This window comes from Schistocerca gregaria, chromosome 3, assembly GCF_023897955.1.
Source record: "Schistocerca gregaria isolate iqSchGreg1 chromosome 3, iqSchGreg1.2, whole genome shotgun sequence".
Classification (NCBI taxonomy): Eukaryota; Metazoa; Arthropoda; class Insecta; order Orthoptera; family Acrididae; genus Schistocerca; species Schistocerca gregaria.
The window spans coordinates 808,003,233-808,028,125 of record NC_064922.1 but is presented as its reverse complement, the minus strand read 5'-3'; the positions used below and the strand labels follow the sequence as shown (position 1 = coordinate 808,028,125).

At 40.7% G+C, this 24,893-nt stretch overlaps 1 protein-coding gene across 2 annotated transcripts in view; it reads left to right on the top strand.

Annotated features, from left to right (window-relative positions):
* LOC126354376 (peptidyl-prolyl cis-trans isomerase A-like) overlaps positions 1-19,347 on the top strand; it is a 102,631-nt gene extending 83,284 nt beyond the window's left edge. For both annotated transcript variants that reach the window (XM_050003972.1, XM_050003974.1), the window contains exons 6-7: positions 17,587-17,723; positions 19,189-19,347. In XM_050003972.1, the coding sequence (XP_049859929.1) occupies positions 17,587-17,723; positions 19,189-19,260 (209 nt within the window). In that variant the 3' untranslated portion in view covers positions 19,261-19,347. The remainder of the gene's footprint in view (positions 1-17,586; positions 17,724-19,188) is intronic.
* Positions 19,348-24,893: the final 5,546 nt, after the last annotated feature.

Sequence of the window (24,893 nt, the reverse complement as noted above, 5' to 3'; positions counted from 1 at the left end):
CCAGTCATCAGCGTAGCCGTACTTTTTACATCTCCTCTCTGTCATGTATGCGATGATAGGCTGGAAAGGAGGAATACAAGTACGAATCCTTGTGGCAGTCCGTTCTTTAGTTTTCATGGTGAGCTTAGGCCTACGTTGGACCCAGAGGTAGTTCGCCTCCATGTGGTGTACCCCAGATAACGCTAAATAAACTAGCAAATACTGACGGTCAGACAAGCCAAGAAAGGTTCTCCTGATCACACAAGACACAAAACTGTAAACCATGTTTTCACCTATTGGTGAAACGTATTAACAAGACGAAAATCGCAGTTGTTATGTTTTATGCACATAGATCTACATAACGCTCTAATATCAGACCCTTAATTTATTTTCTTGTGCGCCTTGCGTGCTTTCGTATGCTATATGTTGCCGGCTCTCTGAACAGTATTTCCACTTCATTGTTCGTTGTTGCATTGCTTACGCCGGGGCTTTGCTTCAGATAGGATACAATCGTGCTCCCATTCATTGTTGTTTCCTCGTGTGAGACAGTCTTCGTAACATGATTAGTCCCCTTGTGCTTGTGAGAATTAAGCTTCATTTACAGAACTGTGAAAAATTTGTGATGATAAGTGCACGTGATTACTCTGAGGCCGAAAAAGAAAGAGCACAAACAGTTGCGTGTCACAGCCAATAATGAGAACTTCTGAGCGCCTCGATCTTAGTGAAGGTACAGCTACTTCCACTTCTGAAGGCTGATGACAGCTATTTACGAAGGATTTACCGGTGGGCATTGCCTTCATCTTAAGGTTTGGGTGGAAATTTGTTGTCTTTATTTTTGTGTGGTGTGCGGAAGGGCGTGGTCGGTTTTAGGATCTTAATTTATTTTGTTTTCTCCTACTTCATTGCGTTATTTTCCTGAGGTTGCAGTGCCTCATCTATCTAGCATTGCAACTGGTCGTCGATGTCGTTCTCGGGGGCGAGGTGGTGCTCCCAGGTCTCTGATGAGGTGATTGATGGACGTCTGCGTCTTCTCGTAGAACCGTCGTGCAATCGTCTTGTGTCGTTGTAGGACGTCTAGTTCGTCGGCAACGTCGTGTAGGTACTGATGCGGAAACTGGCTGTGTACGTGGTAAACTCGTCTTAGGATTTTGTTTTGAAGTGACTGCAGGCGTTGAATGTGGGTTTTCGCGGCGATTCCCCAGACTTCACATGCGTAGTCGAATAGGGGGCGAAGATACATTCTGTATATTAGGAGGCCTTTTGAAATTGAAAGTTCCGATTTTTCATTGAGTATAGGATACAAAGCTCCTAGTCGTTGGTGAATTTTCTTACGTAGGTCGACGATGTGTTGATGCCAGGTGAGCTTCTTATCCATGATAACGCCGAGGTATTTCACAGAAGACATTCAAGGGAGTTGTGTTCCATAGAGTCTCAGCTGTCTTTGTGGCATGGTCCTCTTCCACGTGAATATGATGGTTTGCGTCTTAGTTGGGTTGAAGCCTATTCTCCACCGAGCAGCCCAGTCTTCTAATCGGTTGAGTGCACTCTGTAGTCGTGGCACGAGCACTTCCCGCCATCGGCTGCTGGTATACAGCATTGTGTCATCAGCGTAGACTGCCTTCTCTACTCTGGGCACCGTAGGCATGTCCGATGTGTATAAAACGTAAAGAACCGGTCCAAGGACCGATCCCTGAGGAACTCCTGCATTGATGTTCCGAGCTCGAGAGATGGTATTGTCGAGTCGCACCACAAACGTACGATCCTTGAGGTAGGAGGCGGCTAGTCTCACAAACGCTCTGGGGAGTCCAAAGGTGTGTAGTTTCCAGAGAAGGCCACTGTGCCAAACACTGTCGAAGGCCTTAGTAACGTCGAGCAGGACAGCCACAGTATTCGCGTCTGTTGAATGAGTCTTTAATGTATTCTACTGCTCGAAGAATCTGATGAGTCGTAGAATGTCCACTTCGAAATCCAAATTGCTCCGGAGGCAGGAGGTCAAGCTGCGTAATCAGACGGTGAAGGCGTTGAAGAAGAAGGCGTTCAAACAGCTTGCTTACATGAGGAAGTAGGCTGATCGGTCTGTAACTCGTGGGGTGTTTTCTGTTCTTCCCTGGTTTTGGCACTGCAATGATGATTGAGTGTTTCCAAGCAGCAGGAAAGGTGGCTGACGTGAGAATCCAGTTAAATAAGGTTGCGAGATAGACGATCGCGGACCATGGAAGCTGGTTCAGGACTCTGCCAGTGATGTCGTCTGACCCAGGTGCTTTGTTATTTGGTAGCGCCCGGATGCCAACTTGAACTTCTTCAGGGGTGACTGGAGTGATGGGCTCTTCTTCTTCTACATCTTGCTGTAGAATGGTGACAACATCTCTTTCGATGGCGGCAGTGCGTTGCAGGTCGACTCGGTCTTGTAGTGGTTGAAAGTTGGTCTCGAAGATGTTCGCCAGCATGTCGGCTTTCTCTTCCGGGCGATAGGCAGTCCGATTGTCAGTCGTCAGAGGTGGCGTTCTAGTCTTCCGATTAGTGAAATAACTGACGGTTTGCCATCCAAGAGGATCAGGTGTGAAGCTGCGAAGTCTGTCTGTCCACCGCTGGTTGCGATGTGCTACAATACCAGCTCGAATTTCTCGCCGAAGCTGGTTAATGCGGCGTTTGAGGGCTGCATTGCGTGTAAGACGCCACTCGCGGCAGAGTCGGTTTCTTGTCCTGATGGAGTCGAGGATGTCCTGAGGTAGGCTGACCGTCACATGATGATGAGGTGTCTGTGGTGGTGGTGTAGCTTCATGAAGTGCGTCAGTGATGATGTCGGTGAATCGGTCGAATGATGCTTCATTGATGACTTCGTCCTCGTCGATGGCAGATGGTCCGCCGCCACTCTGAGGCAGAAGAGAACGGGAAGATGGTCGGAGTTAAGTGCATGAATCACTTCAGCGTCCATAAACTGAGGTATCCCCTTTGTAATGGCAATGTCGATGACATCAGGCGTGCCTCTCGATGGGTAGCAGGTGGGTTCTTCAGGGCCACACGCATGGGCATTGGCTTCTTCTAGTGCCTGAAGTAGAATCCGGCCGCTCCAGTTGGTGACAGTCGAGTTCCAGGCAGCATGCTTACAGTTCAGGTCGCCAGCGATGAACAGCTTCCCCGGAACATGCAGAAGCGAGCGCGCATCTTCAAGGCTGAGTATCCGCCGCGGGCTGCGATAAACAGCAATGAAGGTGACAGGTCCCGTCTGTGTCTCGATGAGTACTGCTGTCGTCTCGATGTGATGGGTGACTGGTGATTGAACTTCATGATGGTGTTTCGAATGAAAATGGCAGTGCCCCCTCCATGTGTCTGTCGGTCCGTCCTATAGCAGCGATAGTTTGCGATGTTGCTGCGAATGCCTGTCTTCAGAAATATCTCGTTGACGAGGAAGATGTCGATGTTTTGGTCGTAGAGGAACTGTTGTAGTTCAGCGACGTCTTGTGTGAGGTTGTTGGCATTGTAAGCAACAATGCGTAGCTCGTTCAGTCGAGGTGCTCTAGCCATGGTGTGGTGTGGCAGTAGCTTCGATGGCTGCCCTGACGGCTCTTGTGACCGCCGAGTCGACTGCAGCGGCGATGGTTGTGGGCAGCTGCGTCAGCTGCTTTGTGACGTCAGCTAGGGTGGTGACGATGGTGGTGAGTAATTTGATGAGGTCGGCGTCGTTCTGCGGAGCCGTGTGGGGCTGCTGTCGAGGTCTCTGGGATGCAGGTTGTCTCGGTTGGCCGGCAGGGTGTGCTGCCGGTACAGAAGGGGCAGCTTCCGACTGTTGCGAGGTTGCTGCAGCGTAGGCCATTGTGATTCGCGCCTGGGCCGTGTTACGGGCGCCTAACGAAGGCCAGGTGCGTCCGTCTGCTGGAGGTGGCGGTGGTGGTGGACGTCGATTCGGTACCGCGGACGCAGCCCGAAGCGGCGGGAGTCCTCGTCGTTTCCGGCTGTCCTCCTTGTGCTTGGGGCAGGACCGGAAGTTGGCCGTGTGAGGGCCCCCACAGAGCCCACAAGTAGGTGATTTTCCTTCTTCGAGCGTGCATGTGCGGCTGTCATGTGCACCCCCACATTTCACGCACACTGGTGGCATTGTGCATAAACGAGCGACATGACCGAAGCCCTGACAACGGAAGCACTGGATGGTGCCCCGTGTTTTACGTAATTTCTCAATTGTCACTGAGAGGTGGTAAAATCTTGTAACATTGAAGATCTCACGATGTTGTGGATTGTCCTGCAAGATGACGACCCGGTGGCCTGTGAGTTGGTTTGTGGTTTGTTCCAGGCATATGGTGGTAGTCAACCTTGGTGGCAATATACCCCATTTCCTCAAGTTCTTCTTTTACATCGTCGTGAGATAGCCTTTTAGGTATACCCTTTATAAGAGCCTTGATGGTTGGCGGCCTATCCGTCTGGAAGGTATGATTCGGGATACCTTGTTTCCCTAGTGTATCCATAACCATAATGTAATCCTCCGTGGATGACAAGTTGAGCTTTAGGAGGTCTTTGCCGATCTGCTTTACTGCAAAGGACTGTTTGCAGTTTTCTCTGAGCCAGTTTCTCAGTTTCTTGTAGTCCTGCTTAAATTGTAGGACGATCGGCGGCACTTTTTTGGATGCTGCAGTAGGCTGCGGTTGGGCTGCTGCGATTTGTTCATCAGCGATGTCTTCGTGGCGTTGTTCCAACTCTTGAAGACGCTGCTGTTCAGCGCGGTCGTGCTGGCAACCCGCCAGGGAAGCGATAGCCTCATTTAGTGTTGCACCCTTTCCTTGCAACGGTTGATAACGGTTCGAGACTTCGAGCTCACGGGCAACAATGAGTGGCTTAGGCCTCGCTTGTTTCTTAGCAGGAGGCTGCGTGAATCCGTCGGTGCGTGGTTCGTCCCTGGCAAACAGCTTCTCAGAAGGGCGTCCACGAGATCTTCTGTCCCGCTCCTCTTCGCGATGACGCGCAATACGCTCGTCCACGGCGTTGTCCGCGTCGATGTCATATCCAAGATCCATAGCGGCATCCTGAGTCTGCTCCGCAGTAAGGGTACTATTACTTCCCCCCACTGCGGGTCTGGTCGTCATAAGTGCATCGGCTGATGGCGGGGCGGCCGCCGGGGCAAGCCCCAACGGACCGCGGCCGGCCGACACGTGCTCGCTCGCTTCTCGCGCGCGCGCTGACACCCCCTCCGTACTGTGCGACATCTCAGTCGGCACTGAAGGTACAGCGAAGTGAATTTCGAGAGCATATTTCATGTCTTTTAGAGTTCCAGCAGATGACAGAAGTTTGCATTGAGCGGGTTTACACAGGGAGTCATAAGAAGGAAAATCCACATTTATCTAGAAAAACAGCTTCGAATAGTAGCAGTTATACTGGGAAAGTTGAAGACTTCCCTGATATGAGTGAAACAGCCCTTTGGCGTGCTATTAAGAAGTTAGGCTTCAGATACAGGAAGGTCAACAAAAAAACCCGTAGCAGGAAGAAGAGACGAGTTCTTGTGGGAAATAAGACACTTGTAAAACACTGGATGTGAACAAATGGAAAGAAATAATGAAGAGCTTCCGTCTGATGTCACGTCATTTGAAGAGTTTACTGAAGCTGGCCTACTAGAAGATGCGCGACCGCACTTCAGGGCACAAGAGTACCTTCTGCAAAGGGTGCGCTCAGTGGAAAAAGAAATTAAACTTCTGTGGCTGCATGTGGTTCACTGCGAATTCACCGCCATTGGACGTACATGGACATTTGTCAAGATAAGATAGCGAAGGGGAAGAAGAATTTTGAGATTAACGATGCTTTACAGTTGTGCCACTCCGCCTTGTAAAGGGATACCCGGAATGTCTGGAGGAATTCATTGTATCACGTACACAAACTTGAGAACAGTTACGCATGAAGAGTCCGCTCTCTTGGCTCAACAATAGAACCGTTTGTGATCCAAGCAGACAAATGCAGCAGTAGCTTCAGCAAGACCTCACCGAGTAGTAAAAGTGATTAAGGTATGTTTTATTACATGAATCACTCTTCCCATCAAAATTTATTTGAGGTAATTTATTTCATTTGCTGTTAAAGTGTAAAACACATTTCATTGTTCATTTATTGAGAGCTCCTTGAATATCGAGCGTTCACTTGCAATTTACTACATTACTGCTCCCTACTAGCAACAACTGAACAATTGAATGCGGCAGTTCTGTTTTCAAATGCAATTCCAAAGTTCCTATTATTGCCGGTGAGCAGCACATATCGCGCATTACAACAATGGGAGCACGTGCGTATGAGAACTATGCTCCACCAGAGCATCGCATTTACAGCACTGTAGCTACTAATGCAATTGCTTACAAAGTCTTAAGTGACAAACACGAGAAGTATCCATAAGTAATGGCATGCAATGTAAGCAACGAAAGTTCAAGCCTTACACCCATACTTTCTCCACCGCAGTGGCTACAACAGAAAGCTCAACCACAGTCTCTTGCGTTTGAAAGTATAACGACGAACGGTCTAATCATAAAATAACGAAAATCCAACTGCAAATATAAAAACGTTGTGTCTTTAAACTGTGCAAAGGAAATTTTTGTCTTTGATACGTCGTGGCTTCAGTGATTCCTGAATATTGAGATGCGCCAAAAACTGTTCGAAAAGCACGCCCTCTCGTGAATATTACCGCAAATGTTTCCCTCATTTCAACGGAAATGTAATATCCTTACACTAAATAAAAGTAGACATTTCAACGATTCCGGCTAGGTACAATTCATCGATGTTCGTCATGTGACGTAACCAGAATATGAGCTCAAAGTCAGGTGTCAATCATTGTGCAATGGATAATAGTAATAGTTACATCTTACTAATATCATCATAATCATCTTAGACACATGCTATATTCTTCTTTTTACCTATGTCTAATTTAATTTCTGAACCACTCGGCACGTGATTGTCAAGTCCATTAGTATCAACATTAGAAAAAGGCAATTCTCCATCTACATCTGCTACAACCCCATTCATCAACTTTCTTAATCCAAATTCATTAAAATCAGCATCATTTTTCTCCTCTCCAGCTAAAGTTTCATTGCTTGATACACTGTAAAGATTTATTAAAGATTCTGCATCTGGATATATTTTCTGGCTCTGATTTATTCACACATACCTACGAGGGCCATTCAAATAAAATCTTAAAAGTTCTATAAAAGTTCGATAGGTTGTGACTGATGATGTAGATGGCAGCAGTGTCGCTTGAGGTTCAGAAATTGACCGACAGGTATCAGAGCGATGCTACTACGCAGGAGAAGGCAGTAGCGTCCACAACTGGATGGCCACCTCGATGTCAACATGCACCGCAATGGAGCAGCGATATGTGTTGCATTATTTGTGTAGTGAAGGCGTCAAACCAACCGAAATTCATCACAGGATGACAGCGCCGTATGGTGATTCGTGTTTGTCGTTGCAGCAAGTGTACAAACGGCGTAGGAACTTTAAAAGGTGTAACTTCTGTGGAGAATGCCCCCAGACCAGGGCAGGCTCAGCGTGTACTGATGGACGAGAACATTGCGTTAGTGGAGGGGCTTGTAAAGGAGAATAGACGTGTAACTTTGAACGAAATAGCCATAAGTTTTAATATTAGTATGAGTTGAGTGCAGAATATTGCCCACAATGAATTGCACTTCAAAAAGGTGTCTGCAAGATGGGTGGCACGTCAGTTGACTGCCAAACTAAAAGACAATCACATCGATGCCTGCAAAGAGCGTTTGCATTGTTTCCTCGTCGAAAGTGAGGCATTTCTGGGAAAAACTGCTACAGACGATGAGATTTGGGCCCACTATCATCAACCGGAAACGAAAAGGTCAAGCAAGTAATGGTGCCACAGCTTATCAGCATAACCAAAAAAATTCCACACTCAATCACCTGCTGGAAAAGCCATACTCATTCTCTTCTGTGATGCAAATGGAGTAATTTTCGAGCATTACATGGATAGGGGAACGATAGTAACCAGAGCTTCTTATTCAGACATGCCGAAAAATCAACTTTCCCCTGCAATCAGAAATTAATGATGAGGACTTTTAACTGCAGGAGCACTGTTGCAACGTAACAATGCCCACACAAATATGATCCATAATGCAGTTGAGACTATTCAGGAAAATGAATTTGAATATCTGGTACATTCTACTTATTCACCAGACCTCGCTCCTAGTGACTCTCATCTGGTTGGTTACTTAATGGGAGACAGGCATTTCAGAAGTTATGAAGAGGAGGAAACTATGGTGCACAACTGGCTACACATACGACCAAAAGAATCCTTTCATCATGGTATCTATGCAGTTCTGAAACAGTGGAATACATGCATTCAACATCAGGGAGACTATGTTGAAAAATGACTTGTAAGCTTTTTGTTCCTTCTTAATATTAAAAATGTTATAGTACTTTTAGGATTTCATTTGAATCACCCTCGAATATTCATAGCCTCCCAGTCCTATCAAAATATAATCCATTTCATATCTACTCATGTTGTTGTTTTGCTTTTTAAAAGTTCTTCTCATACAATTCCTCTTGCAATAGTTAACATGATTTCTTCTGTTTCTCTTCACCCCAAAGTGGCAAGGTCCCAGTGGGATACCCCTAATTTGCGGGATCATTCGCCCTATTTTCATATCTAGAGTGATTAAACAGCCTATTTTCAGCTTCCCATTGTCCATGCTAACAATAACTGACAATATTTATTGAATATGCTTTCAATGACCACATGCTATTTCCATTTTAAATGTTACAGGATTAAATATCAGTAACATTTATGTTCTAACAAAAACCATGTGACATCATCATTGATTAATTCCCCAGTTACATTACTTGCTCAATTTCAAGTTTCTTAAGCACAGATTGTTATAAACATTAATGTAGCAAATATGTATATTCACAAATGACACTGAAAGTAGTCTATTAGTAATGTTTACAATGTGTATCGTGGGGTGTCATATTGTCATGTTGATATGATATATTCATAATAAGCAGTCTTATGGTGCAAGATCCCCCCCCCCCCCACTGAAGATTGCATCCAAAATTATGTGAGAGTCTCTACCAAGCCATGCAAGGGGGATAAATGAAATATTTGACTTCCCTAATTATTATTAATTCCACAATTTCCTCCCTGTCTTCTTCCATAATTCTATACGTTATCGTTGTTTTGATTTCATTTCCCATTCTGATTACCACCAAATTCACTCAGATTAAAGCTATTTCTCTTATTTCTTTCTACTGCCTGTCAGTTTTACACATTATAAAATTGTTCATTATTATTGTTTAAAACTATTTCTGCTGCTCTATAACTATCTTCAAGTTCTATATTGTCATTTGAAACTAAATGGTTATTGATTACTTCACCCTGATTTACGACTTTTACTTATTGTTGAAACACTGTTTGATCCTAGCAAAAAGTTCTTCGCATAGCCTACAACACTGTCTTGCAGTATAGTATAAAGAAAAATCCAATTCTAGGTATTTATGCGTTTTTGATGATGACGATGTCCCACACAGTTATTTACATTTATCTGGTTCATCAATTTCCTTACCCATCTGTTTATTTCACTTTCTGTCTACATTGTTTTCAGTGCCATTCCTATCTTCAATTTTGAGTTCTTTAATTTGGAATTTCGTTTTTGTTTTGCATTGGTACCTGAAACTTAGAAATAATTAATAAGACAGTCCTGATACCTTTGGCATATCCCAGATCAGTCCAGCATACCAAAATGTAACCAGTTTTTTTGACTGCAGTTCAGCTACTTAATTTCCTGATTATCATTGACCTTCACTGAAGTGTGTAACTCTTCTTCACCTCCACCTATATTGAAAGCCTGAGCTCTTCTGCTGCATGTCAATTTAACCAAATCTAATAATGGAGCCAAAACAGTAAAACAATGAAAACTCTTATTGCACCCCAAACTGAGACAGGTTTATGCCTAAAAATGATGTAATGACCTGCCATGGCCACCCCTACTGTTCCTTTTCATCATTCAAAACTAAATCGTTATTAATTACTTCATTCTCATTTTGTTTTTGATTTATTAAAAAAAACAGAAAACCATTGTGTTTTAAGAGAATGTAGTACTTACTTTATAATGTTAAGCAGATTTTACTCATAGAAAATATAATTTAAACTTATTATGAAAAAATTGTTTTCAAAACTCGTACATTCAGTGTATCCCAAAAAAGTTGGAACCCCCATCAAAACCTTCAAAACAACACTAAAGGAAATTGAAAAATACATTAAATCAGAGAAAATAAAATCAAGTTTCAAAGTAGGCATAATATAACATCTTTAGAAGGTTACAGAATTCTTTGCTGAACCCAGCTGTATGCTGTTCCTGTAGGCTTTCTTTCTGACAGTTTGGTGTTGCAGCATTTAAGAAAAAGACTAACCACTTTTTGTGACCAATTTCGTGTTATTTCTCTTCAATGTTGTATGGCCATTTTTCGATGTCATTATAAGTAAGCCCAAACTAAGACAGTACTAAAAGAGCTCTTCTTCAGTAATTTTACCCAAAATCGTTGGTCTCCTTTTTTTTGTTTTTAGTGCTTCCTCATCTTGAGCAAATTCATAAGTGTTGTTTTTGGACCACTAAACTGTTAACTGGCCTTCTTCCTACCCATCTTCTTTTTATGAGCTGCACTTATGGCTTTATTTATTTTACAAAGACTCCACATTCTTTGACATCCTTCCCTCAATAGCCTTTCTGCATCTACATTAGAATTACAAGAGATTACGAGTTTGTACTAAAACAGGCAAACTTTAAACATGAAAAAGTAAGGGGTCTGGTTCATTCAGATAAAGATGGTCTACTTTAGATGACTATAGTCTACTATTTGCTAACCAAATAAATTGCTAACCAACACTTAATGAAACGGTTTCTCTATAAACATTAAACTTAAACCTTACTATACAAGAACACATATAGCTTTTAGCCTTACCTGGCAATAACTAGGAGAAATAACGAAAAATGTAGCATAAAGTAAAAGAGAATTCCATATATATAATGGCGAAATGACAAGTAACAAATGCAGTAGCCGATTTTCTACCCTACTACAGAGTGGTAGGAGCCTAAAATACTATTTACGTTTGATACCAGTAGAGTTCAGAAGAATGCAGCATCAAGAGACCAATGGCTCCGGATAAGGTGGGAAATCTAGTTCATGGCTTTTTCTTCTACCTTTTAACAATAATGAATTTACCATGTAAATTGTTCCAAACAGTTTGCAGTTAAAATTTGATAGGTTTGCTATACGGGCTACAGAATTTGATTCTATGATTTCCTATAATATTAATTAATTAGTTAACATGCCAAAATATAATGATCATTAAGTCCAAATACATAAAATATCTTTGTACAATAATGTTCCAATTATTCCTGTTTATAATTTTGTAAATACAGTTTTACTATTGTTGCTAACATATCTTCTTGAATAATAATCTCTAACAGCTTGATATGTACAAATTTTGTAAATACTAGTTTACACACTTGTTTAAATGGGTTTTGACATGTTTTTCAGTTGATGATTAAATATCATGATATATTACTGCTATTTCATGTTAATTGCACTTCAGGTGAATGAATTTCGTCAGCACAATGTGTGCTTTTAAATGTGTATGACTTCCCTTCAACTTCGCCCTGTCATATCCTATATATCTAAATGGTTGGAACTGCCGTTTTCATTAAGTTTCATCCCATTCTACTACTTTGTGAACTATTATCACTATTACACACCGAATGTCCACTCCTGGAAATTGAAATAAGAACACCATGAATTCATTGTCCCAGGAAGGGGAAACTTTATTGACACATTCCTGGGGTCAGATACATCACATGATCACACTGACAGAACCACAGGCACATAGACACAGGCAACAGAGCATGCACAATGTCGGCACTAGTACAGTGTATATCCACCTTTCGCAGCAATGCAGGCTGCTATTCTCCCATGGAGACGATCGTAGAGATGCTGGATGTAGTCCTGTAGAACGGCTTGCCATGTAATTTCCACCTGGCACCTCAGTTGGACCAGCGTTCGTGTTGGATGTGCAGACCGCGTGAGACGACGCTTCATCCAGTCCCAAACATGCCCAATGGGGGACAGATCCGGAGATCTTGCTGGCCAGGGTAGTTGACTTACACCTTCTAGAGCACGTTGGGTGGCACGGGTTACATGCGGACGTGCATTGTCCTGTTGGAACAGCAAGTTCCCTTGCCGGTCTAGGAATGGTAGAACGATGGGTTCGATGACGGTTTGGATGTACCGTGCACTATTCAGTGTCCCCTCGACGATCACCAGAGGTGTACGGCCAGTGTAGGAGATCGCTCCCCACACCATGATGCCGGGTGTTGGCCCTGTGTGCCTCGGTCGTATGCAGTCCTGATTGTGGCGCTCACCTGCACGGCGCCAAACACGCATACGACCATCATTGGCACCAAGGCAGAAACGACTCTCATCGCTGAAGACGACACGTCTCCATTCGTCCCTCCATTCACGCCTGTCGCGACACCACTGGAGGCGGGCTGTACGATGTTGGGGCGTGAGCGAAAGACGGCCTAACGGTGTGCGGGACCGTAGCCCAGCTTCATGGAGACGGTTGCGAATGGTCCTCACCGATACCCAAGGAGCAACAGTGTCCCTAATTTGCTGGGAAGTGGCGGTGGAGTCCCCTACGGCACTGCATAGGATCCTACGGTCTTGGCGTGCATCCGTGCGTCGCTGTGGTCCGGTCCCAGGTCGACTGGCACGTGCACCTTCCGCCGACCACTGGCGACAACATCGATGTACTGTGGAGACCTCACGCCCCACGTGTTGAGCAATTCGGCAATACGTCCACCCGGCCTCCCGCATGCCCACTATACGCCCTCGCTCAAAGTCTGTCAACTGCACATACGGTTCACGTCCACGCCGTCGCGGCATGCTATCAGTGTTAAAGACTGCGATGGAGCTCCGTATGCCACGGCAAACTGGCTGACACTGACGGTGGTGGTGCACAAATGCTGCGCAGCTAGCGCCATTCGACGGCCAACACCGCGGTTCCTGGTGTGTCCGCTGTGCCGTGAGTGTGATCATTGCTTGTACAGCCCTCTCGCAGTGTCCGGAGCAAGTATGGTGGGTCTGACACACCGGTGTCAATGTGTTCTTTTTTCCATTTCCAGGAGTGTATAATGTTTTTTGAAGTAAATACTTATTTTCTATTTAAATTCACGTGGCTGTGTGCCTTCAGAAGCATACTGTATCAGACTCATAAAGAAATAATAACATTACTTGTCAGCATCAATTATTTGCTAGATCTTTTTTCCGCAAAACTTCATTGTGCTCTGATTAAACACTTGGTAACAAGGAGAATGCATCCTTCCAGAGACTACCTGATGAAGAATGAAGTGATGCTTTAAGTTGTGACAGGTGGGACAAAAGATGTTTTGTAGTAATATTGGTTAACTGTTTGTCCAGGAGGCACCCACTCTTTATGAACAATTCCCTTGGAATCAAAGAAGCACACAAGCATGCATTCATTTTTGACTTCGACATGCAACCTTTTTTTTTGTCTACGTGATCCCTCTGAGCACCATTGCGAACTTTGACGTTTTGTCTCTGGATCATACTGAAAAAGCCAGTTTTCATCAAATGTGATAACACGGCTAAACAATTCTGGATTGATACCCGTTTGCTCTAACAAATCACATGCCACATTTTTCTGTGTTTCTCGCTGTTGTGGTGTGAGATTTATGGGGACCACTTTTGCACAAATCTTTCTCCTACCAATATCTTCAGTTGTTATTAGACAAACTGCATCTCGATCGATGTTCAGTTCTTCTGCAATCATTTTCATGGAGAATCTTCGATCAGATCTTACGAGACGATACACCCTGTCCAAGTTGACATCTGTCTGTGAGGTTGATGGTCGTCCACTGCAGTCTTCATCTTCAACATTCGTTCTGCCTTCACTAAGCATTTTATGCCATCAAAAAACTTGAGCTCTTGACATAGTCTCATCTCTAAAAGCCTTTTGAAACTTACTATAAGTTGTTGTCGCGTTTTCACCCAATTTAACACAAAAATAAATGGCATACCATTGCGCAGTATTATGCAGTTCCATTTCCGTGACGAGAGACACAAGTATGTGTTAACTTATTACAGTACAAGTCACGACTGAGTAGTTGTATCGATGTGCCGCTTAGACTAGAAGCAACTTGCCTACACAAGCCTGCAGGGTTGCCACATTTTGCAAAGAAAATCAGTCTCATTACTTTATTGTCGCACCTCATATAACCAGACACCGGCTTTTTCATAAGGCTTAATGCAAGTTGTATTAAATCACATAAACTACAACATGCATACACTGAATAACAATTTTGCACCTCATATTACGAGCATAACCTGTACTTCTACCTCAACTGAATGGTTGAAAGGAAAATGCTGAACCATGCCATTCACTGTTCTGAAGATGTGCTGTGAGCTGAAATACCATCTCTGAGCCTGTTACTTCTGCCTCGCAAATACTGTTAACATTCAAGGAAAACCAGACATGAAATAAAGTACTCAGTGTGTTCGCTTAAGAACAGTTTCCAAGCCCATCTGTAACTTTCAGGCAACAGGTTTACAGTATGTTTCGCGAAATATTGCTGTTTTGTGTGCCTGTGGGATTGCCATGACACCAAGAACCATGATAAACTCAATAAATGGCCTGTAAGGAAATCAAATTTATATGGAAAGAAAAAACGTGAGTAACATTCCACTAGATGACCCTGACAAAATTATTTTCCCTTTTCTTTGTCTCAAATGTGACATGATGATGAACTTTGCACAAACCGTAGATAAAGGAGTTTGGGCCTTCAGTCACCTGAAAGAAAAGTTTCATCATTCAGTTGAAAGAAGGTATATTTGTTGTACTACATATAACAAAATTGAAGAAAGATCCAACTTTCAATATCAAACTCACAAATATCGAATTATCTGCTTGTTCCACTTTCAGTGCAATAGTGAAGTATATTTTTTGGACAACAGATGAGATTATAACTACGTTTTTATTGTGAATGCTCTGTTAGATTGCTACAGGAAACTGGAGTGTAAAATGTCGCTTAACATTCACTTTTTACGTTCCCACCTTGATTTTTTTCAGGAAATTTGGGAGCTATAAGCAATGAGCAGGGTGAGCCCTTCCACCAAGACTGGAAAGGACACTTAAATTCTATCATGGGCGACTACTGCTGCGATCTTGTTAGGGAGAGTGCTGAAACAGAAAACAAAAGCAACATTGCCAGATTTTTCGAATACCAAACATATTAAGGATGAAAATATATTGTGAATTAGTTTAACCTCCTTTTAGCGTCATTCCCATATATACATATTAAATAGCATGGAGTTCTAAAGCACTGAATATGTATTTCTTGTTTGTTTTAAATGTCAGTGTTCATCTGTACTGTTTTCGATTTTGCTACATATCTATAAAATGTGAATATATAGCAAACAATTGACTTAGTGGATTTTACCAGTGAGTTTAGCACCCCAACATTGAAAAAATCCACGTATTTACTGACCAGAGCCAGGAAAGAAGTTTAAATTTATAGATTAGTGACATGGGAAATGAAGAGTTCTGAATGTTTGAATTTTCAATGTCAATTATCTCATAAGTTAATTAGTTTCATGTAAGTCAAAGTATATCACTAGAAACTTAGGATATTTGCCTTTCAAGTGGTGCAGGTCCATATACCTGAATTTGTGTATCATCTCACTAACTTTTATAAATTATGAACTGTAGTATTAAATTCAGTTAGCCATATTTTCTAATTAAGAATATTTATAGTAAAAATAATTACATTCTCAAAATCAACACATTCATTATAACCAACTAAAAATAAACTTAAGCAGAATACAGTTCACACAATATTGTAACATATTCAGGAATATGTGACTCGTCGTGTAAATATATGTATTTAAAGCGTTATAAAAATAGGAGTCAATATCAGAGAAGGAAAGTTGCTACTCACCATATAGCGGAGATGCTGAGTCACGATAGGCACAATAAAAAGACTCACACAATCATAGCCTTTGGCCATTAAGGCCCTTGTCATCAGTAGACAAACACACACACACACACACACACACACACACACACACACACACACACACACACACAAACGCACGTGTAAGTTGCCTATCGCAACTCAGCATCTCCACTATATGGTGAGTAGTAACTTTCCTTCTCTGGTATTGTTACATTCTGTCCTAGATTTCCCACTGTTTGATAAAAATAAGGAAAATATTTGAGTATGCAACAATTGCTTGATACAATTGATAACACACTACTATCATCTGCAAGTAGCATGCCAGTGGGTAGCATCTGAATAAATTCATTTTATGGAGATTTATTACATCTTAACCCTTGAGCTGGCGGGCTGTTGTCTATAACACAAGCGAGCACATGGCGCACTTCATCCACATTTGAAGAATAGCTATCTTTATGTTACCAAGGTAAACATGTATGGTCAAAGTCACAGTTTAATCTTAGTTGAATTAAACGACAATAAAAGAAACTTCCATTACATGAGCTAAATGACAGTTTTATCAAATAATAATAAAAACTAAGCTTTCATTATATAACTCTGTCGCCACATACAAGTGTTATCCCACAGTAACGTCCCACTCAAAGCATTAAACAGCACAGCAGAACGCTTATTTGATTGCTAATTACGTCATAGATAACTGCCACATTGAGGGATTGTGCTGCTAGCTCGGTATCTGGATTAGTTTCTTCCATGGATCGTAAATATTTCTTACCTGGTTCACTGTTTACATTACTGCTGCTCACTTGGATGTATGATGGCGAACGTAGCACTGTGTTAGCTGAAGCAATAATGAAGGATTAGGTATGAGCTCACAGTTTTAAAACGACAGTGGGATGGTACACAACAACATTACATGTGGATGCTGCACTTCATATACAGGCACACCCACTCGAGACTTAAGTATTGCTCTACTACTGACAATATGGCCTTCAGTGTTCAAATACACTAGTCCCACTAAAGAAACCATCAATTTCCAATATCAGAAATAAGATCTTAGTTATGAAAGAAATATATTTTTTTAATTCAAATCACGTTTTTGTTGTAGGTATAAGTTATATAATAACAGGGAGGAGATAATCTGGACAACAGCCCCTTCCTGCAATATCTGATACTCTAAGTAACAGCTATCGTCACATTTAAAAGTAGAAATATATATCCTAGTATTCTGAACTGCTCATTACGCCATTGGGGAGGAAAAAGGCAAACGTTGAGGAAGGTTAGAAAAGCGGTATTGGTACTCCGGACGCCAGGGTGAGAGGGATGCTGATACATAGCCCCTGACCTGTAACTATGGACTTGTTGAGGGTATGCACAGGTTTCTGGGGTCTTAGCTACCTGCCGTTCTTTCTAACCTTCTTGAATATATCCATCTCCATCTTGATGAACAAACTAACAGTTCTTTCATGTTTGTCAAAGGCAGTTGGGAATTTTGTCTCTTGGAGATAAGCATTATTGAACCATTCCATAGCCTTATAGTTTTTCACATCATTTCCCTTCTCATACAGAGCTACATAAACAATGATACAAATGGTTTTTATTGCAGGTGTTCTCTCAATGACGGGTGTGAGTCCAACGAAAATTTCCTCACTGTTTAACATCACTTTCAGGGAGTTGCATGCTCTTGATGGAAGTAGTGTTGTCATTGGTAAAGTACTGAAAGGGATCAACACACTGTTAAAGGTACTGTAGTCGGTTATAGTTTAATGTTGAAGCTGTATAGGAATTGTTCATTGACTACCATTATAAGAGGTCAATAGCGTCAATTTTAAGTTTTAAAGCTTCATTACAATGGATCAGTTGACATTTTTATCACTTAAATTGGAATGATGTAGGATCCATCACTATACTTGTGTGCTTTTTCCAGTAATTCAGGGAATGTGTGGTATTTGTCGTTAGAAAGGGAGCTAACTTAGCTTCTAATACAGTATGGAACCAGAAAGGGATTACATCAGCTCTTTGAGCCTTGTATAATTTTTGGAATTTTAGTTGTTTTTCAATGACACTGACACTAATATCTGTATCACTCACCTTTGCTGTAGTGTGCGGCCTAAACTTCCTGATCTTCCTCATTAAAGAAATAAATGAAAATGGAATTAATTATTTCTTGTGTGTCCAGGTACTAACTTTGGAGCCACTGGAAGTTTTCACATATGACAAGAATATTTTTAGATTTCCTGATCAATCTTTCAATAAGATTCTGCTCTGCTATTCACTGAAGGTTTCACACATTGCCCACATGACAGTCAAACACACGTCATTCAGAATCTCTCTATCTATAGCACTATCCTTTGTTTTACATCTGTTATGCAGTAACCACTGTTTCCTCAGAAATTTGTTTACAGCAACTGTGTACTGTGGAATGTCCCTCCCATAATGAACTATTCTACTAGATACACATGTGTCAGGACACAGTCGACTGTTCTTTTAAACTTGAGCCACAGTTCTACATGCTTGTGGTCAGAGGTAAGTGTTTTATGCTCTTTTATGTCATATCACATCCAGCCCCTTTACTTCAGTAATCATAGTCACTACAACTGTCCCATGGTCGCTAATACCACATTCATTATGGACATCCTTAAACAGGCCAGATCTGTTTTGTTGCCACTTGATGTATTTTCTATCATGAGTGGGCTCCAAGTGATATATTGTAGGTTGCTCTCAGGGAAAGTATTTACTGATGTTCCTCAGAGTGTCTTGCCATGCCCACCACTTACAAAACTGTCATTTTTTCCAATTTTTGTATGATTAAAGCCTCTTCAACTAAGCTGCTCAGACTTTTGACCTGTCATAAACACTGTGTACATAAGGCCATTATCATTTAAGGATAATGTTGGTTTACGTATCCCATTACTATATCGATCTTACTTCTGCACAGTTATATTTATTGTCTGGTTGTTTAGTGTTATATAATGTTTGTTTTGTTACTGTATCTTTGTTTTTACTGTGCAGTGTTATTTACTGATTCGCTTGTAAGGTATTGTAATAGCATAGTATGTGAAACTCAATTGCAGACATATATTATAGGTACTGATATCTACTACATACAAATAAAATTTTGAAATGGCCCAGTACATTACAAATAATTGCTGTATGGATCTAGGGAACATGTACACAAATACATAAATGCAATTGTCTTTTATTTCAGATAGAAGAGTTTGGATATCGAACCGGAAAACCACGCAAGAAGGTGGTCATAGCAAAATGTGGACAAATTTGATGGTTCAGTTTACTGTTTCTCTGTCAAATAAATTTGTTTTTTTTTTTGCCTGAATGTGGTTACAGTTTAAGTAGTAGAATACACAATGTTTGCCATAAATTACAAAAACTGTGAAACTAGTAATAATTTCATAGGACATTAACCAATTGACATTTAAATTTAGTGTTTTTTCACAACAGTATTTCCACACAAACTACCACATTACTACATGCACATCATCATCATCCTTATACCCCAAACAGCTATGAGTCAGATTCAAATGGGTGTTGATGCTGTATGAATGTAAAAAAAAAAAAAACACGTTGTACGACTACCATCAGTAATTCTGTTGAGTCATCATTTATCAGTTGAAATTTAATGAAGTGACAGTGCCATTTTAGAGGCAAATTATGGTCTTATATAGATTACCAGGTGGTTAAGTCTGTGTTCTGTTGTTCATAGACTTTGGCAACAGATCCTTACCAAAGATTTGGCATACTAAAGATTTATCTCATGATGACCAGATATAAATGTGTAATAGGTAAGTGGTTCTTAAACATAATACAAACAATTGCAATACCTTTATGACTTATCTAAAGTTTTTTTTATTAAGGGTGGCCTGTTCTCATGTACAAAGTTAACTCTATACAAATAATTTGTTGCAATTGTTAGTAACTTCCTATCTGAATGTGTACACACACCTACATAGCCAAAGGTTGACCTTATTATTTTCATAAAATCAGTGGCTATTCCTTAACGAGTTGGTTGATGAAGATTATATTACAAAAGCGTATTTTTATTTGTTTGTTTGTCATCCAGCACCACAACAAATTTCATAGTAAGGCACAATACGCTGTGCATGATGAGGTAGCATTAAAACACTTGACACTCAATATTTAGATCCCATGCATTTGCATCTTCATTTTGTAGCTTCGTTCTCTCATACTCTATGTACTCAATAAAATTATCAGAATATAGCACAGAAGCTGAGTTGCAGATTGGCACAACATAAAGACTGTCACAAATATAGCTTTTCACCAGTAAGACCTTTGCCTAATTTCGACGAAAAAACCCACGCATAAGCACACATGCAAACGCAACTCACAGACACATGACTGCGTCTCAGACAACTGAGGCCACACTATGTCACAATTGTTATATTCCATCCTTGATTTTCCATTGTTTGAAATTATCAGAATAATATTTTTCCATTACTACACTGCATTGTGACTCACAATGATACACCACAAATATTGGGAACTCTTAACACTACAACTCCATTGCACGTTGTTGGTTGCCAGTGATATATCTTTCTTAATCTTTCAGCAGCCACATAATATTTGGCATTGATTGATACATACCATCAATAGCCAGCCAGAATCCATATGAAAAAATTATTAAATAATATAATAGAAAATACATTACATATAACACCAGTAACCATTACATAATCTGTTGTTTTATGGATTGTTAATATAGATATAATTAGACTCAGTTAATGAATGGTAACCTATCACTTTTCGTTATTCAGTTTAGCATTGCTAATTTTATAATTTATCTTAGGACTCACTTTGCCCTCTTTTATGTTTCATAGATCATTTTTTATCACAATGGTGTGTAACATGTCATTTTACATTCATGTTATACATTCACATGGAAAGGATTATTTTTTAAGATGTAAATTCCTAACCCATTTTCATATCAGTGGTAATTAGATTTTATGTGGTATTCTTCATACTTGTGATAACAGACCTGTAAACCACTTAAATTAACAAGTTTGCCATAAAGTAACAAATGCAAAATAAAACACTGCTGCAGCAGCGACTTTGATATCTGAACTAAAAACATATATAAGACAGATATTGTAGCTCTACAGGAAGTTAGGTGGCCTGGAGTAGGGACACACACACGGAGGATAATTGTTTCATTTTTTATGCTGTTAAGAACAGGATTGTTAAACAGGTTAAGGAATTTCATCCCATTAACAAAAGAATGTCTTACATAACAATCAGACACCAGTGGGACGATATAACATTCTAAATGTCCATGCACTGACTGAAGTTTCAACTGAGGATGAGAAAGATGAGTACTATGAATAATTAGAGAGAGTAGTCGAAAGTGTTCCAACAAGAAATATGAGAATTATCTTAGGGGAGTTCAATGGAAAAATAGGTAAAGAGGATATGTTCATCCCCACAATAGGAAAACAGCAAGCACTCGACCACAATCGAAAATGGATTAAAAATGAACAACTTTGCACTGTCAAAGAATATGAGAATTTGCTCGATGATGTTCCCTCACAAAGATATACACAAAGATACATGGCGCTCTGCAGATGGCAAAATAGTAAATCAGATGGACCATGTTATGACAGATCAACGTTTTACTTAATTTATAAGAGATGTCAGAATGTATAGAGGAACTGAAATTGGCTCAGATCATTTCCTAGTGGTAGGAAAGATGAAAATGAAGATGATTTGGAATCAACAACCAAAAGCCACACAAAAACCTAATTTAGACATCGAATGACTGAAAGAACTGTCTGTTAAAGAAGCCTATGTGATTCAAATAAATAACCGATTTACAGCATTACAAGAAGCTGAGGAGGAAAATAGTGTTGAAGTCTTGGGAAAGAATGAAGACTGTAGTAACAGATGCAAGAAAAAACACTGGTCAAGAAAAAGAAAACGAAGAAACGGAAATGGTTCAACGAAAAGTGTCAGAGAGCAGTAGAAAGGAGGAAAGAAGCCAGGATGTTATGGTTGCATATAGGACAGGAGAGAGACGTTCAATGCGGTTAGAAGAGAAACAGCAAGAGTTCTATGAACAGAGAGAAGGAAGTGTCTAACTGGAGTCCTGGAATCTATAGAAGTGGAAAGAAGGAATGGAAACTCAAAGGAGTTGTTTCAGTATACAAAGAAAAGTAAGAAAGGTTACCAAAGTGAAAACCTATTCATAAACGATAAAAACCAAAATATGCTAATGGAGATGGATGGTATCCTAGAAAGATGTAAAGAGTATTTCTCAGAACTGTTAAATTGCACTGATCCGCACATAGCCTTCAATTACGCAATGTCTGAGAGCGGCAGCATTAATAATGACGAATGTAGAATCAAAGAACAGGAAGTGATCCACTCCACTCAACAGCTCAAAAACAACAAGGCAGCAGATGAGGACCAGATATCAGCAGAGATGTTAAAAGAGGGCGGAAGCAAACTACACAAAGAAATTTACAACCTTATCACAATGATCTGGAAAACTGAAACTCTGCTTGAAGATTGGAAAACTGCAATAACTTGTCCCATACACAAGAAATGAAACAGAATGGAATGTGGAAATTACAGAGGAAACAGTTTGCTGAACATAACATACAAAATCCTGTCAATAACCATTCTGGAAAAACTTAAACCTCATGCAGAAAACATTATTCAAGATTACCAGGCTGGATTTCGAACAAACCGCTCCACAACTGATAATTTGTTTACAAGTTTATATACCAACTAGCTCTGCACATGACGAAGAAATTGATGAAATGTATGATCAAATAAAAGAAATTACTCAGATAGTGAAGGGTGACGAAAATTTAATAGTCATGGGTGACTGGAATTCGGTAGTAGGAAAAGGGAGAGAAGGAAACATAGTTGGTGAATATGGAATGGGGCAAAGAAATGAAAGAGGAAGCCGTGTGGTAGAATTTTGCACAGAGCACAACTTAATCATAGATAAAACTTGGTTCAAGAATCATAAAAGAAGGCTGTATACATGGAAGAAGCCTGGAGATACTGACAGGTTTCAGATAGATTATATAATGGTACGACAGAGATTTAGGAACCAGATTTTAAATTGTAAGACATTTCCAGGGGCAGATGTGGACTCTGACCACAATCTGTTGGTTATGACCTGTAGATTAAAACTGAAGAAACTGCAAAAAGGTGGGAATTTAAAGAGATAGAACCTGGATAAACTAAAAGAACCAGAGGTTGTACGGAGTTTCAAGGAGAGCATAAGGGAGCAATTGACAGGAATGGGGGAAAGAAATACAATAGAAGAAGAATGGGTACCTTTGAGGCATGAAGTAGTGAAGGCAGCAGAGGACCAAATAGGTAAAAAGACGTGGGCTAGTAGAAATCCATGGGTAACAGAAGAAATATTGAATTTAATTGATGAAAGGAGAAAATATAAAAATGCAGTAAATGAAACAGGCAAAAAGGAATACAAACGTCTCAAAAATGACATCGACAGGAAGTGCAAAATGGCTAAGCAGGGATGGCTAGAGGACAAATGTAAGGATGTAGAGGCTTATCACACTAGGCGTAAGATAGATACTGCCTACAGGAAAATTAAAGAGACCTTTGGAGAAAAGAGAACCACTTGTATGAAAATTAAGAGCTCAGATGGAAACCCAGTTCTAACCAAAGAAGGGAAAGCAGGAAGGTGGAAGGAGTATATAGAGGGTCTATACAAGGGCGATGTACTTGAAGACAATATTATGGAAATGGAAGAGGATGTAGATGAAGATAAAATGGGAGATACGATACTGCGTGAAGAGTTTGACACAGGACTTAAAGACCTGAGTCGAAACAAGGCCCCTGGAGTAGACAACATTCCATTGGAACTACTGACGGCCTTGGGGGAGCCAGTCCTGACAAAACTCTACCATCTGGTGAGCAAGATGTATGAGACAGGCGAAATACCCTCACACTTCAAGAAGAATATAATAATTCCAATCCCAAAGAAAGCAGGTGTTGACAGATGTGAAAATTACCAAACTATCAGTTTAATAAGTCACAGCTGCAAAATACTAACACGAGTTCTTTACAGACGAATGGAAAAAGTAGTAGATGCCGAACTCGGGGAAGATCAGTTTGTATTCCGTAGAAATGTTGGAACACGTGAGGCAATACTGACCCTACGACTTATCTTAGAAGCTAGATTAAGGAAAGGCAAACCTACGTTTCTAGCAATTGTAGACTTAGAGAAAGCTTTTGACAATGTTGACTGGAATACTCTCTTTCAAATTCTGAAGGTGGCAGGGGTAAAATACAGGGAGCGAAAGGCTATTTACAATTTGTACAGAAACCAAATGGCAGTTATAAGAGTCGAGGGACATGAAAGGGAAGCAGTGGTTGGGAAGGGAGTGAGACAGGGCTGTAGTCTATCCCCGATGTTATTCAATCTGTATATTGAGCAAGCAGTGAAGGAAACAAAAGAAAAATTCGGAGTACGTATTAAAGTCCATGGAGAAGAAATAAAAACTTTGAGGTTCGCCGATGACATCGTAATTCTGTCAGAGACAGCAAAGGACTTGGAAGAGCAGTTGAACGGAATGGATAGTGTCTTGAAAGGAGGATATAAGAGGACCATCAACAAAAGCAAAACGAGGATAATGGAATGTAGTCGAATACAGTCGGGTGATGCTGAGAGAATTAGATTAGGAAGTGAGACACTTAAATTAGTAAAGCAGTTTTGCTATTTGTGGAGCAAAATAACTGATGATGGTCGAAGTAGAGAGGATATAAAATGTAGACTGGCAATGGCAAGGAAAGCGTTTCTGAAGAAGAGAAGTTTGTTAACATCGAGTATAGATTTAAGTGTCAGGAAGTCATTTCTGAAAGTATTTGTATGGAGAGTATCGATGTATGGAAGTGAATCAT